Source organism: Lepidochelys kempii, chromosome 19 (assembly GCF_965140265.1).
Source record: "Lepidochelys kempii isolate rLepKem1 chromosome 19, rLepKem1.hap2, whole genome shotgun sequence".
Classification (NCBI taxonomy): domain Eukaryota; kingdom Metazoa; phylum Chordata; order Testudines; family Cheloniidae; genus Lepidochelys; species Lepidochelys kempii.
The window spans coordinates 19,200,794-19,218,184 of record NC_133274.1 but is presented as its reverse complement, the minus strand read 5'-3'; the positions used below and the strand labels follow the sequence as shown (position 1 = coordinate 19,218,184).

The following is a 17,391-nucleotide window of genomic DNA, read 5'->3' as shown; positions in this document are numbered from 1 at the left end:
CGCTCCTTTTTGGTCCACAGTCTGAAGCTCTTGCAAATGTGACACTTGTGGCTAACATGGGTTTCCCTTAAGCACTTCAAACAGCTTCTCTGGGGATCTCGGACTGGCATGGGTTTCTTGCAACAGTCAAGATTTGACGCCCAGGGACCTGGGCTACATCCTATTCGGGACTAACAAATTAACACCTAGTCTACACTAAGGGAACTATAAAACTAACAAATTTCTAACAACTATATACAGGAAGTTCTCAAATGTGCCTAGTTGTGAAGAGTAAGCTTTCTGAGGCAAGGAGATGTTCCAGCACCATCACCGATGGTAAGAGGGAACTGAGGGTGGGGGGGAGCCGGCAGCACCCCTTATACTGGGGCATATGCACACCCCTTCAGAGGGCGCCAGAGCTCTTTCACTATGGATACCACTGAGGGAAAAACTTCTGGCACCGGTGCATGTGGCAAGCACATACACCTTCAATGGAATGGACATGAGCAAGCACTCGAAGGAAAACTTGTCTCAAATCCCTTGCTAGAGATTGCCAATGGAACAGAGCTGGCTCTTATGCTTGCTCCCTCCAGTACGGGGAGGGGGGACGGCTGGAGTGAGATTCTCAAAACTGTGGTCCAAATCACATCTCCCTCATATTCAATGTGCCCAGAGGAAACTGCATAAAGCAGAAAATCCAGCCCTCAATATCTGTGGAAGGTTTTTTTTTTATTAAGCAATAGAACACTACAGAGTTTATAGTGCTGACATAAGCCACATGCCCTGGGGTCAATGAGTTATGGGTGGATTCATCTTCCTCTAAAGCATCCAGTATCTGGCACTGCCAGAGGCAGAATGCTAAAAGAGATAGACCATTAGTCCAATGCAGCATGACAATCCTATCTAACTCTAAACTAATGGGAATGGCCTCTCTAGTAGAAGTGCCCTGTACTGCCATACTGGACAGGCAAGTTTGATTTCTAGTGCTAGTTATTTCCACTCTAGGGGCGGGAGTATTGGGAGAAAGTGCACTGAACTCAGAGACATTAGTCCATCTAACTCCCCAACCAACTGAAGAGTGACATCATTTAGAGGCAGCACCAAACCTGCTGCCACCAAGGTGTAAATAAAATCACCACAGAATGCAGAGTAGTTCTGCCATCCCTACCTTTGCCATGACTTCTGGATCAGGTTCCTCTACAGGGTCAGCCCATTCCACAGTCACAACATTTCCCCAGACTTTTACTTTCCCACTCATCAACCGACGTCGAGCTTGTGCTGCAGACTTGTGATCTTCATATTCCAGGAAGCAGAATCCCCGGTTCTTTTTCTTATCATCAGGTTGATGATAAAGGATTACATCCACCAAACCCTCTGTAAAACCAACAGCTGGACATAGTTTCATAAAATTTAAGGCCAGAAGGAACATCTAGGTCTGACCTCTTGTATATTTCAGACAAATTCCACCCAAATACACCTACACTAAGCCCAGCAACTTCAGTTAAAACCAAAGCATTTTATTCCTTGGGATACTAAATTGGCATGTGCCACAGGTATAAAACAGGAGAAACTGAGGGGCGACCAATGCTTGAGCCTCCTGCAATGACAGGGAGTTTATTAGGTGAGGTATGCGAAAGTAATCCTAGCAGAAGATCCATGCTTCAGGGGAAGACAAAAAAACCCACCAATATTCCTTCCCAACCAAAAAACTGGCAATCAATTAGATCCTGACCATGGAAGCAAGACACCAAACAAGCATCTAAGACAGGATTTTCTATATCTCAAGAGCACAGGCCCACCCCGCCCATCTCTACCCATGGCAGATCTGATGCTTCAGAAGGAGAGAAAAATCCGTATTACAACTGTGTATTGGGGGATAAAAAAAAATCCTTCCTGACCTCTGCAGGCAGCCAGCTGAGACATGAGATCAGCTTATACAGACACCAGAATACAGAGCTACAACAGTTATGAGGATTTTGAGGGAAATGCAGCCAGTCTCATTCTCTACCAAAACCCACAAGGAGAGGGGATGAAGAGAGCAATTAATAGATTCAGAGATTCCACAGTCAGGTAAAACCACCATGCCTATCCAGCCCAACTCCAGCACACAGGCCACAAAACCTCTCCCATAAACTGGATTAGAACATGTATTTCAAGAAATTCTCTAATCTTGTCTAATCTCAAAACCTGCACACATTAAGGGTCCACCACCTTATTGGGTAAACTGATCCACTATTTGGTCACCTGGACTACTAGGAAACTACTAGGAAACACAGCATTTCAGGGTTGAATTTGTGCATGTTCATATTCCAGGCATGTGATCATAGTATGCCTCCATCCACAACATTAAAAAGCTCTACAGTATCACATATCTTTTCCGTGATTAAGTACCCGTAAAGTGAACAAGCCACCTCTCAACATGCTTCCATCCAGTCTCTGCAGACTCAGAAGCTGAACACTGAACTAAGTGCATCCAAGTACCTCCGTCAGACACACGCACACAATTTACCCCCCCCAGAGGACCCCCCGCCCCCAAAAAGAGCCAGGTTCTCAGGAATTGGAACTCTCCAACAAAAAAAACCCCACCATTCCCCTACCCCAGATCCACCTTCCTGAATTCTGCACACCAGACCTATTAATTGTCATAAGTGCATAGGAGGATGGGGCATGTGATGTACAGCCTATTCCATTTCAGCACTGACTTAGAAATTATTAACCAAAACATTTAGTGACAGTTAAGGTTGCAACATGACACATCTAACCCACTCAGCCTTAAAGGAAGAGTCTACTGAATTCCTTGACACTTCCATGCTGTGTTACAGCACAGTTGGTCAGACAATCCAGGAGTCCACAGGACTTTCATTTCCATTCCCCAGCAGATACTGAAAAACAACGTATATCCCAGCTTCTAACCTGTATTCTAACACAGAATTATGTTGATGCACGAGTACGACACCACATCTATGCAGTCTGTTAATTGCCTTATTACTACTACGGTCACCATTAAGGTTTTGCATTAGAGCAGGGGTGGGCAACCTGCAGTCCGTCAGCGTAATCCGCTGGCAGGCCAGAGACAGTTTGTTTACATTGACCATCCGCAGGCACGGCCGCCTGCAGCTTCCATCAGCTGGGAACAGCAAACCGCGGCCACTGGGAGCTGCAGGCAGCCGTGCCTGCAAACGGTCAACATAAAGGAACTGTCTCACAGCCTGCCAGTGGAATACCTTGATGCGCCGCAGCTTGCCCACCACTGCATTAGAGCGTGATAGGGTACATATTTGACTGGCTGATACGGTTTGGGTCTCAATTCAGGTCAGTAACAAGGGTGGGGACATGCATAGAAATACAAAACAGCAGCTGATAGAGGTTCATGGTTTCCAGGTCAAGGAGGCTTCCCCTACACTAAATAGTATTGTGCAGAAGCCTCTCTCAAAATACTTAATCATGCTACTTCTGAAGCCTACGTATTCTGTGTATCAATCCAAGGTGCACCAAACACACATGAAACACTCCTAATACAATATCAATTTTAGTTTATACCTTTTGTTTTATACTTTCTTCATTTCTGAAGAATATTTAACACTTCAATCCCGTCTATCCTAGAACAGAATTCAAGGGATCCTTTCACCATATCCCTCTGAAAAGGACAGAGGATGGACGGGGCAGACCAACTCTTTTCCTCTCTGCTCCATGCAGTTCTTATAACTTGCTACCCTATTAAGGAAGCAATGGGACATTCCCTTCCTGTAGGAGAATTGCATAAGAGATCAATAATTCTGCACCAACTCTCCCTGAATCTTTTCCTCACACCCACTGCTTATGATGGGGGGAGGAGGGGGAAGAAAACAAAACAGGGTCTGCACTGGTACCTGATCTGGCTCCTCCCACCCTTCATCATCAACTCCATATTTTTTGGGCCAAAAGTTGATCATTCCCTCCAACCTCTCAATTGGCTCTAGGTGCTGCTTCCATGACATTCTTCACCAGATGGTCTATATTTAGAGGCTGCTCCAGAGCCTCTCCCTCTATTAGAAGATCCGAGTTTAACCACTCAAAGCCACCCAGAATAAAAATAAGTTTCATTTAATGGTAGATCAACTCTAACCAACCTTGCTCCTCCCCACCCACTTTTTTCTTCTTTTTAAAACAAAAAAGTTCAAGAAAGTGAGATCAGCCTTTTAAAAGTTAGTTTCTGATGCTCAGTTTCCCCCATATAAAAAGTTTTGTTAGCAGTCACATATATAATTCACGTGTGTGAATGCAAAAGAAACATGAATCTTTTATACGGGCTATCAATCTGGAAATTCATACAGCTTATGGTACTTCCCACCAGCAATGAACCTGGAACTCCCATTTGGAAATAATCTTTCATTACAACTGGCATTTAAAATTTACTATCAGTTGCTACCTTGCTATGAGTTAATTCCTGGCACTAATCTTTTACCATACAAACTCTTTGTTAAGCGGAAGCTCTTTACCTGTGACTTTACTGAACTCTTCCAATATGTTTTCCTTGGTCTTGTTCTTTGGAATTGATCCAACAAACAGTCTGTTGTTCGCCACAGAGATGCACACTCCAAGGTGTTTCCCAGGACGGATTTCATAGTTGTCACACTAGGGAATATTAAGAGATGCCACTAGTATATTTCAGTTTTAACTCCTTAATTCAATATGGATCAAAAGGATAGTAAAAAAATTAAAATTCCTAATAGAGATGTGAATTTAGATATATATAGTAAAGATTATATACTGTAATAGAAATCATGCTATACTGGCCAGAATTAGAGATTGTTGATTTTTAGCTTTCTCAAAAGCCACATAATATAGACAACAAAAAACACATTTTGATAGCTTCTCTCTCTTGCCACCCTTCATATGCTGCTTTTCTTCTTAGGCCAAAAGAAAATTCTTCCTGCATCTGAAGAGTATCCTGAATATTGTGGCTGCTACCAGAATACAAACAGTGATATTATTAGCCTGATATGAAACAGAATCAAATCAATTAAAAGTATGAAACAGTTTGATTTGTATTTCTCACGTTCTTGAACATGCAATCACAACATAAGGTTGGTGGTTTTTCTCAGCAGTTTAACAAAACATGGTATCTATGAATCCTCATTTGTATTTCCTCATTTCCCTAAAGAGCACTTTCCTTAATTTCACAATTCATTTAAGTTTCATGCTCATTATAGTGGCCCAGAGTGATGAGAATATTTTTTCCTTTTGTGAAGTGCCAGACAAAGCTTTTCTAGTTAAAAACTCACTTAACATTTTAAAGCTTTCTAGGAAATGTTTTGTTTGGTTTTTTAGTTCCTATCAGCTAACCCACATTAGTCCCAGTTTTAGTCAAAGCCAGATTACTCTACGGGTGATGGTGGCAAGATGATGAAACATTTATAGGAAAGAGCCTTCTTCCTCTTTTTGCAATTCTCCTCAGTTTATCCAGAATTCCTTTATGACTTTAGTCTAGGATTTTCAGAGGATCCTAAACAAAAAATAAAAACTTAGCAGGTAGGACTTTCAAAAACATCTTCAGGCAGAAATCCCATCCAACTTCCTTAAATTGGAATTTTCAAAGCAGTTTACCTACTTTAAGATACTAACAGCAGCTCAGGAAAACAGATGTTTGATAAAATGCCCTCATAATAAGAAGTAGGTTACTCAGAGAAGTTCAAAAGAAAGGTTTCTCTCTTTATTCACCAGTAGTGTAATTCTTCAAATGGAAAAAAAACCAGTTACCCACCTTTTTGTAATTGGTGTTCTTCGAGATGTGTTGCTCATGTCCATTCCATTCTAGGTGTGCATTTGCCCACATGCACAGTCAGAGATTTTTGCCTTAGCTGTATCCATAGGGCTAGCTGTGGCACCCCCTTGAGTGCCGCGCCCATGTGTTGGAATATCAAGTGCCGCCGCCCTCACACCCTTTCAGTTGCTTCTTGCCAACAACTCCGACAGAGTAGGAGGAGGGCAGGTAATAGAATGGACAGAAGCAACACCTCGAAAAACAGTTACAAAAGGTGGGTAACCATTTTTTCTTCGAGTGCTTGCTCATGTCTATTCCATTCTAGGTGACTCAAGCAAAATCCTCAGAGGTAGGCTTGGAGTTTACCATCTTGCAGTCTGAAGCACTGCTCTGCCAAAGCCAACATTATCTTGAGCTTCCTGGGTCAGCACATTATGCGATGTGAACCTGTGGACGGACAACCAGGTCGTAGCCTGACAGATTTCCTGGAATAGCACTGTGTCAAGAAGGCTGCTGACAGCGCCTTTGCCCTAGTTGAGTGAGCTGTCACAATTGAGAAATTCCTACAGGGGGAGGGATAGCTCAGTAGTTTGAGCATTGGCTTGCTAAACCCAGGGTTGAGAGTTCAATCCTTGAGGGGGCCATTTAGGGATCTGGGGCAAAAATTGGGGATTGGTCCTGCTTTGAGCAGGGGGTTGGACTAGATGACCTCCTGAGGTCCCTTCCAACCTTGATATTCTATGATCTGCCAGGACGTTGCTGGAGCCAGGTAGGTGGGCCACGAACAGACGGACAGCATGCCATGCGCAGAAGTCCCAAAGGCTGAGCACCTCCTGACAAAGGGTCAAGGACCTGGCACCTCCCTGCCTGTTGCTATATTACATCACAGTTGTATTGTCAGTCAGGACCTGCACCATCTTGCCTCTCAGGTGGGGAAAGAATGCCTGGCAGGCCAGGTGGAGGACTGCCCTGAGCTCCCTTGCATTAATATGGTGGGCTAAGTTGTCCTTCAGCCCACAGCCCTATGTCCAAAGCTTGCCCAGGTGAGCGCCTGAGCCCAGATCCAACACATCAGAGATCAGGGTTAGAGATAGGGACAGAGTTGCGAAGGGGACCCCTTGGAGCATCGACCGGGGATCCAACCACCAGCGCAGAGATAGTAGGACTTGGTTCGGTACCATGACCACCCGGTCCAGAGCGTGTTTGCTTGGGGTAAAGACCAAGGCCAGCCACGCTTGGAGAGGCTATAGGTCTAGCCAAGTGTGGGGAACTGCATATGTGCAAGCGGCCATGTGACCCATCAGGCATAGGCAGATGTGGGCTGTAGTGAGTGGGTGGTCCCTCAGACAGATCAATTCTGACAAGGCCTGAAAGCATTCTTCCAGAAGGAAGGCCCTGGCTCGCCTGGAGTCAAGAACTACTCTGATGAACTTAATGCGTTTGACAGGCATTAAAAGTGGACTTTTCCGTGTTTATCAACAGGCCCAGGTTGCAGGAGGTAGAACGCACTAGGTCGAGGCTTCTCCGTACCTATTCTGGAGACCTGCCCTTGATAAGCCAGTCATTGAGTATTGAAACAGATAGATTCCTCAACGTCTGAGGTAAGCTGCTTCTGGCGCCACACGTTTTGTGAACACCCTCAGGGCCAAAGGGTAGTGCAGTGAACTGGAAATGGCACCCTCCTGCCATAAACTGGAAGAAACACCTGTGGCCCAGGAATGCAGAAATGTGGAAGTAAGTGTCCTTTAAGTTGAGAGCAGCCTACCAGTCTCCTGGATCCAGGGAGGTATGATGGAGGTCAGGGAAACCATGTGAAACTTCAGCTTCTTGAGAGACTTGAAGAAGTGACACAGGTCCAGGATGGGTCTGAGGCCCCCTTTTGCCTCCGGCATTAGGAAGTACAGGGAGGAGAAACCTTGTTGGGGAGGGGAAAGAGAGGTAGCCAAAAACTGCAGGGGATAGCCCCAAGATATTACGTCAAGAACCCAGCAGTCCAATGTGACCCACAGCTAGGCCGCACGTAGGGGAGGAGGCGGTTAAAGAAAGGTAACAGCCCCTGCTTTTCCTTTTCATTGGTCAAGGAGAGCACTAGCGAGCCAAGGGGAAGGTGGGTATAAAGATACTCAAACACTTTTGGGCAGGACTAAGTACTTATTTTCGGCCTGTTTTGAGGTAAGGGGGGATGGAGAAGAGTGTTTGCCAGATGGCCCTGGCAATTTTGAAGACCTCTGCATGCACCACAAAAATCAGGGTGGAGGCCGACAGGACACTGAATAAAGTGTCCGTCTGTTCAGCCATCTCCTTCACCTTGAGGCCCAAGTTCTTGGCCACCCAAGGCCTGGTGGGCTATAATAAAAAAAATCATTGGGCATGCTGGCTGTGAAGGGTCCTGCAACTGCCTCATCCAGGGATGCAAATGTCAACTGTCCCACCAGAGGGGGACCCTGGTTGTCGTCCTCCTCCATCGGGGAGGGTGGTTTAGTGGTGGGGACCACCTACCAAGTCTCAGCTTCTGGGTGTCTCTGGTTCCAGGCTCAGTGCCATTGGTGCTGGTGGTTATCACTCCGAGGGAGCTACCAATGAAGGGTCATAGCCATGACTGGAACAACCCATGCGTTTCAACAAGGCCACTGCACCGGCCACTGTCCCTGCCGCCATTGCCCCTATACTGTCTATGCCGGCTCAGTAACACAGTCCCGCCTCTGGGAGTCCATGTGACAAGTTGAAGCGACCCTCGGTTCCAGAGGAACCTCCTTCCAGAGACTACAGAGGGGCTGTAGATGCCAGAGTCTGCCTTGAGCTCACTGATAATGGTGACCAGTGCCCTGCATAGGGGGGCCAGTACCCACACCATGGAGACCCGTGTCGGTGCCAGGGGGACCAGAGACAGGAAGGAGAACGTTGCCACGGCATCAGTGATCGGCAACAAGACAACAACCTGCATGATGGCAATTGGTGCCAGTAGTAGGGGGACCAGCAAGTTCCTCTTGGGAAACTGTTTGGGTGAAGGTGACAGAGGCCACAGTGCCAGCGACCAACGGCAAGCATCTGGCAGCCTGGACAGAGGCTCTGACGTGCATTGGCACAGTGGTGGAGAGCACACCATCATCTCGGGGGATCTGTGGCGCTCCAACACTCACTTGCCCTCTTGGGGAGCCTTCGCCAAAGCTTGCAGCACCTGCTGCGCTAGCTGTGCGGGCAGAAACCTGTGCTCTTTCAATGCGTGGGAGCATGTGTTGGCATTGGTGCCGGCAAGGAAGATAGTCTAGTACTGCTCGCAGTAGTCAGGGGAGGACCTTTTGCTGGGCTAACAGCTGGAGAAAGCTGACGGCGGGGCTCTAGGGTGAGTGCATGGTCCTTTCACTGCTGTCCCCTTGCTTTTCTTCACTGATGCTGAGGAGCTGTGCTTCCACGCCTTCTTTTTCTGTACTGGTAACAGAGAGCGGTGCCGGGAGGAGCCCAGTGCCGGTGTACTTTTTATCGATGCTGAGGTGCTTGGTGACTCATGCCGAGGAGACCTGGATTGCAGATGGACTCCATCAGGAGAGCCTGGAGCTGAATGTCCCACTCTTTTTGTGTGGGGGGCCAAAAGTTCTTACAGATACAGTACTTGGGACAACTGCCGTGAGGGTCACTAACAGGTATAGGCCTGTTACAGTCTGTTCAGGGCTTGAAACCCAGAGACCGGGGCATGCCCCACCAGGGGAACCTGCTGGAACCTTAACAATTAAGGTATTAATGGGTACTTAACTACATACAAGGCCTTAAGGCACAAAGTCAAAGGGAGAAAAACCGCTCGTCCTTGTCAAGCAAGGAAAGGCGCTCTGATTGACCACCACGGGCAGTAAGAAGGAACCAAGAGGGCACAAGGCCGGCGGCGCCCGATATATCCACGCATGGATGCGGAACTCAAGGGGGTGCCACAGACAGCCTTCCAGATGCCACTAAGGCAAAAATCTCTGACGACCGCGCACATGGGCACGCGCACACCTAGAATGGAATCACAATGAGCAAGCACTCAAAGAGCAGTTTATTGAAGGGACAGATTAATATCTGATCCAAATTCATTTGAAAATTTGCTTTCAATACAAATAGAGTGATTCATAATAAACTTCTAATTTTCTATTAACTATTGTAAGTGAACTCAGAATCTGCTTTTCAACAAAGTGTTGATTATGGTTTTTTGTGGTTTTTTTGTTTGTTTTTTTTTAATCAAACCTGATCCCACTCCCATTTAAGTCATTAAAGATTTTGTCACTGATGTTAACAAAAGCAGAATCATACCCTATGAGTGAAGCCTACACAATTCAACATTGTCCCATACTACTTGAAGTGCAATGATCTTAATTCAAACTGAATGGAAACTCAAATCTTTGCTAAAAATAATGAACACCAAGCTCTAAGACTGATTTTTTCCAGTATCTTACAATGGTTTTTGGAAGTGTTAACTTCAAAGCTTGACTTTTCATGACCTCTTAGGGCTATGAATTTCAGCTCCATATTATTGGAAAAGATGAATTATGCATGTCCTGCTAGGAATTTGAGTCCTGGAAGAGCCCAAGATAATCTTATACAATCATATGTTTGTTCAAAGTTCTTAGATGATGACTGCTGAGTTCTTTCCAGTGAGGCTAATAGGCGGCAAGTGTTTGCTTGAAACCTCACCCTGTTAACAGGTGTTGATCCTACCAGGAAAGGGTTAAGTGGGTTTCGATGAACCTGGAGAGAGGCTACATAGCAGCAGTAGTATTCCACCTTTTCAGCCTGAGAGCCAATCACTCCCCACCCCGCCCCGCCAAGTGGGATGAATTCTCTGGCCCGCTCTGCTCCATTTGGACTACTTAGGCAATACAAGGAGAACAGAAGGCACCTGCAAGTCACCTGTTAAGGATTTACCCAAGAGCGAATAGAACCAAAGTATTCAGTTCCTGTGATTCTCATCCTGCAGCCCCAGCACAGAGGATATTATTGGGCTGTGGAGGGACAGGTCATACGTAAGTGTACAGCTTCCATTCTAGTTCTCCACAGCTGGCATATGGTCTTTTGGGGACAGCTGTCAACTAGCAGTCTTCACCCTTTCCCTCTCTTGGGCTATCCCTCATGTTTTTGTGAGGGAAGGGAGTAATCCCTTACTAGGAGTTCCTCTTGACTCAGCCTGAGCCTATCAAGTATCTATCCTGCTCTCCCTGATGTCAGGAATCTAGAGGAAGAGCTGCTGTACCTCAGCAGGAAAAGGTAAAGCAGCTGAGTAGAGCTCTCCTGGGACTGCAAAGGAAGCAGTAGGAGACACAGTGTTCCCATCCGCCCCTCTGTAGTGAGAAGGCAGATTCAAATATTTCAATGTCATAGTGAAACTTGATTGCAAAACAGCAGCGATGTCACATGAAGTTGCCCTGTGATCTTATGAGGTTGTCTCTTCAGATGGCCATAGACTGAGGAGGATTAGATGACACCTTCTCCAGCTTCCAGAAGAAAGGGAGATTGGGGCACTGAGTCTGCCATTTCTCCTGAGGTCTCAGTTCTCTTACTCTGTTCTGGCTGTTGCCTGCACCCCAGAACTAAGTTCATTTTTTAATACAGAATCAAACTGAAGTTTTCTTAACACTACCGGTCTAGATTGGGGCTTAGCAGCCTTAACAGTAGAACCCTAGAAACGGCCAAGTCCAGGGAGAAAATCTGAGCTAATACTTCCTTAAAAAAACCACAGTAAGAGTTTGGATTCTTTGTACTGTGGGGAACTGTGCTGACATAACAGGTAGTGAAAGTCACTGCTCACAGGTGAAACCTAGTACGTCATACTTTATTTTTCCTACAACTCTTATATTGTGATTCAATTTAGAGGCCCAAGCAGGCTGAAGCCTCACTGTACCAGGACTGTCCCTAGGTGCAGAGCCCCAAACCAAAGATATAACAGGTGGAAGAAAAAGCATGTTTGCATCTGTACATAAGGTGTTGGGGCTGCAGAAGGAGTAACACAGTATGTTTTACCACAGACTGGAGGTGCACACAATTTGAAACCAATCAGCAGCAATAATCACAGATCAACCACACAGCCACAGTCACATGGCAATTCACTGCATGAACTATAGCAGAGCTGAGCTTTGAGGAGGGATTTTGAAGAAGGTATGTTAAACTTGGTGGAGTAATACTATTAACCTGCTGTGTCTAGAATGAATTAACTCACCAGTTTGACTGCTTCTTGTGCTGAGTCTTTGCCACAGAAGGTAATAAAAGCATAACCTCTGTTCTGACCAGACAGAGGATCCATCATGAGGCGCAGATCCCAAATTGGACCAGCCTTCTCAAAGAGTGGCACCAATTCATCCTCATACAAGTCTCTGGGAATCTTGCCAACAAAAACCTGGAGAGAAAACAAAACCTCTTTAAAAGCCTTTGCAGATTCTGACCTGGAATTGGCACTTTAAATGAAGTTCTCTGGGAACAAAAACTGCATGAACAATAAATTTATGAACAACTATAGAAGAAACCCCTAGTTACGGCTGTAATACTATCTATCCATTATAGACTCATTTCACAATTAGGATATGTCTACACTTAAACCACTGCAGCGGCACAGCTGCAGCTGTAGTGAGTGGCTAAACTGAAGCAGTTCTCCCATCCCTGTAGTAATGCAGTTAATCCACCTCTCCTAGAGAGGGTAGCTAGGTTGATGGAAGAAATTCTTCCGTCGACCTAGCACCGTCTACACTGGGGGACAGGTCAACTTAACTATGGCAACCAGGGGTATGGATTTTTCACACCAATGAAAGACATAGCTGGGTCACCTTAACTTTTTAGAGTGGACCTATCCTTAAGTTTTCCCAGCCATTCATTCAAGATATTCTATTTTTGGTCTGTCTGGCTTTGCCATTCATAAGTAACATGCCCATTCCAAACCTAAAAATGTATCACACAAAAACAGACAGATTTAAATACGTAATTAATAAGGAAGAGCAGAAAACACTAGAGGTTTAATATATTAAACACAACTGAGGTGATATAGCTATTCACGTCTGAACTTCTCCATTTCCCCGAGTCTAAACTGTAGTAACTTCTGTCAAAAAGAAACAAGTTCTCACCCTTGCTGTACTTGTTGGTTGGTGGATTTTTTGTTGTTGTTAAGTCAAGTTGTAAAGATATACTCATGATGTTTTCTAAATAGTACGTTTAAATGGTGCAGGATGGAAACTAACTTGGCAAATTTTTGCTAAATGTAGTGAATGGTAGACACCCTTAATTTTAAAACTTAGTTTAGGAAGAAGAAAAATTAAGTCAGTTTTCAAAAATTGGTCGAATTTCTCAGAGTCACTTTTGGACGCATATCAAACAGAAATTCAGTACTCACAGTTGAATGTTATTGAGAGCTCTGAGCATCCGAACACAAGTATTATAAGAACAGTTTTGAAGATGCACACAATGTATGCCTAAGCGGAGAGGTATCGAGATTTTACCACCAATTTACAGACACGTGTCCACCCAATTTCTTTTTCAAACAATTTATTTTTTTTTTTTAAATAATGCAGTTTTCTAAGAAAGCAAAGTCTCATGTCTTGAATTTTTTTAAAGCAGTTTTAAAAGAAGTACAAGGGTTTATGAGCAGACTCAAGAACACCAAATACTCTCATCACAGGTATACATATTCTCATGGCCTTTATCTAGACCAAGATTAAAAAAAGATATCCTGCATCACGTTAAGTCTAGGGTGGACAACCTGCTGTTAGCCAAGGCAGTGTACAATTAAACACATACTAAGTCCATGTAATTAAAGGCAAGGCTTAAACTCTATCATCTCAGCACATTAGAGGCAGCGCGCACCTTGTCTACATTAAACTTTGTTAGTCAGAATGAGCTAGCTAACGTTATATGTTTTATCCCAGGGTACGTCTACACCACAGCAGGGAGGTGATTCCCAGCCCAGGTAGACATATGCACACTAGCTCTGCCAGAGTTACCATCTTGACTATAGCAGCATTGCTGCAGTGACCATACCACTACAGTCGTCCTGGTTAACATTGTTTCGTTGTTACATTGCTGATCAATTAGGGAACATGCTCATTTAAAGTTACACAATACTCCCTTAGAATGTTATTTGGCAGCCACCTGCTTTGTCAGTGGACAGAGCTAGCTGGTGGGGGCTTGGAACTAGGGTGGGCTGGCAGCCGCCCGCCCCCCCCCCCCCCCCGCCCCCGTAATCATACAAGTATCTCTTTTCACAGCAGAAGACTTATCAGCTAGCAAGTCTTAGGGAGAAAAAAAGTGAAACCAAAAAAGCAAAGATACAACGAAGACAAGAACATGCAAAGCACCTTATTTGTGTGTGTTTCTATTCTGCTTCGGTACAGTAAAGGACAGACAATTATTTGTTACTGAGTGAAAAAATCCTACATAAATTACAATGATTTGGACATGTATATGTGCATATTTGTTTTTCCGAAAGTTAAGTATTTTAGGAAAAATTGTCAGCAAGGCCACCAGCAAGATCTGAAACCACCAAAAAATTTGCCGTGAGAATCCCTGCTCTGGATTAAGCAGAGCTAGTACGTGCACATCTACCTGCACTAGCAATCACACCTCCTAGCTGTTGGCTAGACATATGCTAGGATAAAAAGTGAATGACTAACAAGACTGTGAAATCTACTAGACTGTGAAAGAAGAGAACGGTTTCCTCTAATCTCCCTCAGCTTTCGGGTTCAGGGGGGATTCTTTCAACAGAAGGTAGAAGATTCAATAGGCGATTTTCAAGCAGACCACTTCCCTTTAACAAAACCAAGACAACAATTATTTGCTTAATACTCTCAAACAAGAAGGAGCCCCAGGATGATTAAAATACTCCTCTGCCATAGAGAGAGTAACAAAATTTTTTACCACGATGTATTAGAGATAGTGTGATTTGAATACTGCTTCTTATGCAAAGCCCTGATCAGCTGTGGCACTAGCCAGTTCATCAGTACCTAGGAGAATGTGTTAAAAGAGCACAGAGGTTATTTAAGTTAATTTGAGAAAGCATTTTCCCCAACACGCATGCTCAGGGTACTAAACCCACTAATATTTAGAGCGCTGGAGAGGACGGTGCGTACGCAGCAAGGGAGGGCCGACCCTACTGTTGGTGGGGTCCGGCTTAGGGATTTTTGAAGCACTTACTGAGCCATGGCATTAAGTAGCATGCCGCGACTCCCAGGATCATTAAGGGCATTTCAACATCCCCCACTTTAATCTTCTGGTCTGGAAAGAAAGTCCCCACTTGCAGCTTTCTGTACTGGCCCATGTTCCTGAAAATACAGGACTCATGGATATTTTTAGTAAAAGTTAGGAACAGATCATGGGCAATAAAAAAAGAAGTCACAGAAGTCTATGACTTTTACTAAAAACCATCCCTGACAAAATGGGGAGGGAGGAGGGTCCGGCACTCTCCTCCCCCCACAGCCACTGAGCAGCTTCAGGGTCCCTCTGCAGCCACCGGGAGCTGCAGGGCAGCTGGGGACCTGCAGGGGTCTACAGCCTAAACTCACTAATATATTAAAATAATTTAAATGAAATACAAAAAGTATTAAGTTTGCAGCCAACTTTAAAAAAAAAAAAAAAAAGACAGTCAACCCAACGAACTGGTGGAAGTCACTGGCTAAGCGCCTTCAACCAGGGTTTACTGAAGTGCTAAAAGAGCTTTGACAGCAGTGGCCTATTCTGAAGATGCAGGGAGAATATTTTTTCCATTTCAGTTTATTTAATTAGTTCATTCAAAGTTAAGAAACCCTGGATCTGAAAAAGCAGGAATGTTTGTTTTTTTGCATCCAATGTATGAATGGAAATTAGGTGTTAAATTATAAGACCTACTAGTTGTAAAATATTGAAGGACGTGGTGGCCAGAAACAGTTCAATACATAAATTACAGATAAACGTTCTTAAAATCAGGTTTAAATGCAAACATGTTTTGACACATTAAAAAAAAAAGTTATCCAGTGCACTTAAGGTAGTTTTATTTAATAAAAAAATAAAATGTTTGTGCATTTTTAATTGAATTTAAATTTCCATCCAAACAGAGCTGGACATGATACCAAGTACCCTAATTCTGAGCCACAGGACCCACAAGCAACACCTGAAGTTGGGTTCCAACACAGTTTAAGAGTATCATGCACTTAATGGCACACAAACAAAACATGGGGTTTGGTAACTCGGAAGAAAACCAAGTTAAACATACCAAATGTTCTTCACACTTTATCTGAGTTACTTAATAGGTAAAACAGTAGTTTTCACATGTATCTTTAAAAATCCAGACTTAAGTTTTAAGAGTTCTTCCCATTTGGAAGAGAGATATAGCAGTCACTTAATAGCAGATTAGTATATTTAACAAGTTTCCACTACAAGCTCTATTCTCAAGCACTGCTCTATGTTTGGCCTCTGCCAAAAGATGATTTTTTAAAAGTTTCAGCAGAACCCCTTTCTTTTAGAATTGAGAGCATAAAAAGCATTTTCCTCATCATAAAGCAGCTGCCACTTTTCCCACTCAGGGATAACACAAACATCTTCATTATGTAATGTCAAACTGGACTTATAAACAGGATTTGAGGAGCAGTAAGTGCTTTGCCAAGTTTAATGAAGTTCGGCTTAAATTTCATGCAGAGTTTGAAAGTGTAGAACTAAACACGTTCAGTAGACAATTCCATTAAGCCACTAGTTAAACACTTATGTATACGGTATACATGTGTGCGCAGTAGTTAACTAAGCTCCATCTTCCTAATGAGCTTCAGAAGCAGGACAAGTTGATTGGCTATGAAGAAAGCTTTGTCAACAGAACTTGTCAGCTTGTTAGGTGCACATGGTTGTGGTGCTAGCTGCACACAGTGCAAGAGTTTTGCACAATCAGCACAACAGGGCAATGGCAGATGTTATATCCTCAATCCAAATAATACAGTGAGATATTAGCTGCACACTTAGCCTAAAACTATTTTACACAAGTGAATTTGTGACTGACATAGAACTGGGCACTTTTCCTTTAGATATACCTAGGAAATTAAACCAAAAAAAATCCAAAAGGCTTCACAATAAGCACTAAGAAGTTAGGAAATGCAAGAGTTAAAGGTTGATGTACATCTTTAGCTGCCCCTTGTGCAAACAACATCATAGACTTTGCAATCATAGGCTTAGATGCCAAGCATCCAATGTTTTAGAACTAGCAATTACAAGTTTTCTATGTGTTCATATTTTAAGATGTAGAGGAAAGCCCATAAGAGCATTAATATAAAGTGAGAACTTATTGGCAAATTAAGTAATATTCTTGATTTCAGTCAATAGTCACCTATTGCAGCCATCTCACTGTTCAGGTTCTCTTCAGTCTTTTGAAGTCAGTCCCTTGTGGACAAACAAATACTGGTGTACATGAACTGCCTTGAAGTATTCAGTAGGTCACTGGTGACTACATTAAATAAAATTGGTATCAGCACTGTGCCTTGCAGAAGTCTGTTTTTCTAGAATCACCAGTTACAGAGCCACTTAAACATCTACCTCACAGCCCCAGCTAGCTACCAGTACAATCTATGAAGAATTCTTGACTTTGTGTAGTGCACACCAGTCTGTGAAATTGTGTCATAGGCTACTGTAAGATCAATTTCCCAATAGGAGTAGATATACCACACTCCCCCTACTGCAGGGGTGGGCAAACTTTTTGGCCCGAG

At 43.9% G+C, this 17,391-nt stretch overlaps 1 protein-coding gene across 6 annotated transcripts in view; it reads right to left on the bottom strand.

The window, feature by feature from the left end:
- Positions 1 to 17,391, bottom strand: part of HNRNPR (heterogeneous nuclear ribonucleoprotein R) — a 52,589-nt gene that overhangs the window by 17,459 nt on the left and 17,739 nt on the right. For 4 of the 6 annotated variants that reach the window (XM_073317799.1, XM_073317794.1, XM_073317795.1 and 1 more), the window contains 3 exons: positions 11,907 to 12,083; positions 4,458 to 4,593; positions 1,148 to 1,368 (listed from right to left, as the gene is read on the bottom strand). In XM_073317799.1, coding sequence (XP_073173900.1) covers positions 1,148 to 1,368; positions 4,458 to 4,593; positions 11,907 to 12,083 — 534 coding nt within the window. The remainder of the gene's footprint in view (positions 1 to 1,147; positions 1,369 to 4,457; positions 4,594 to 11,906; positions 12,084 to 17,391) is intronic. The other 2 variants (XM_073317796.1, XM_073317797.1) reach the window with 1 other exon arrangement.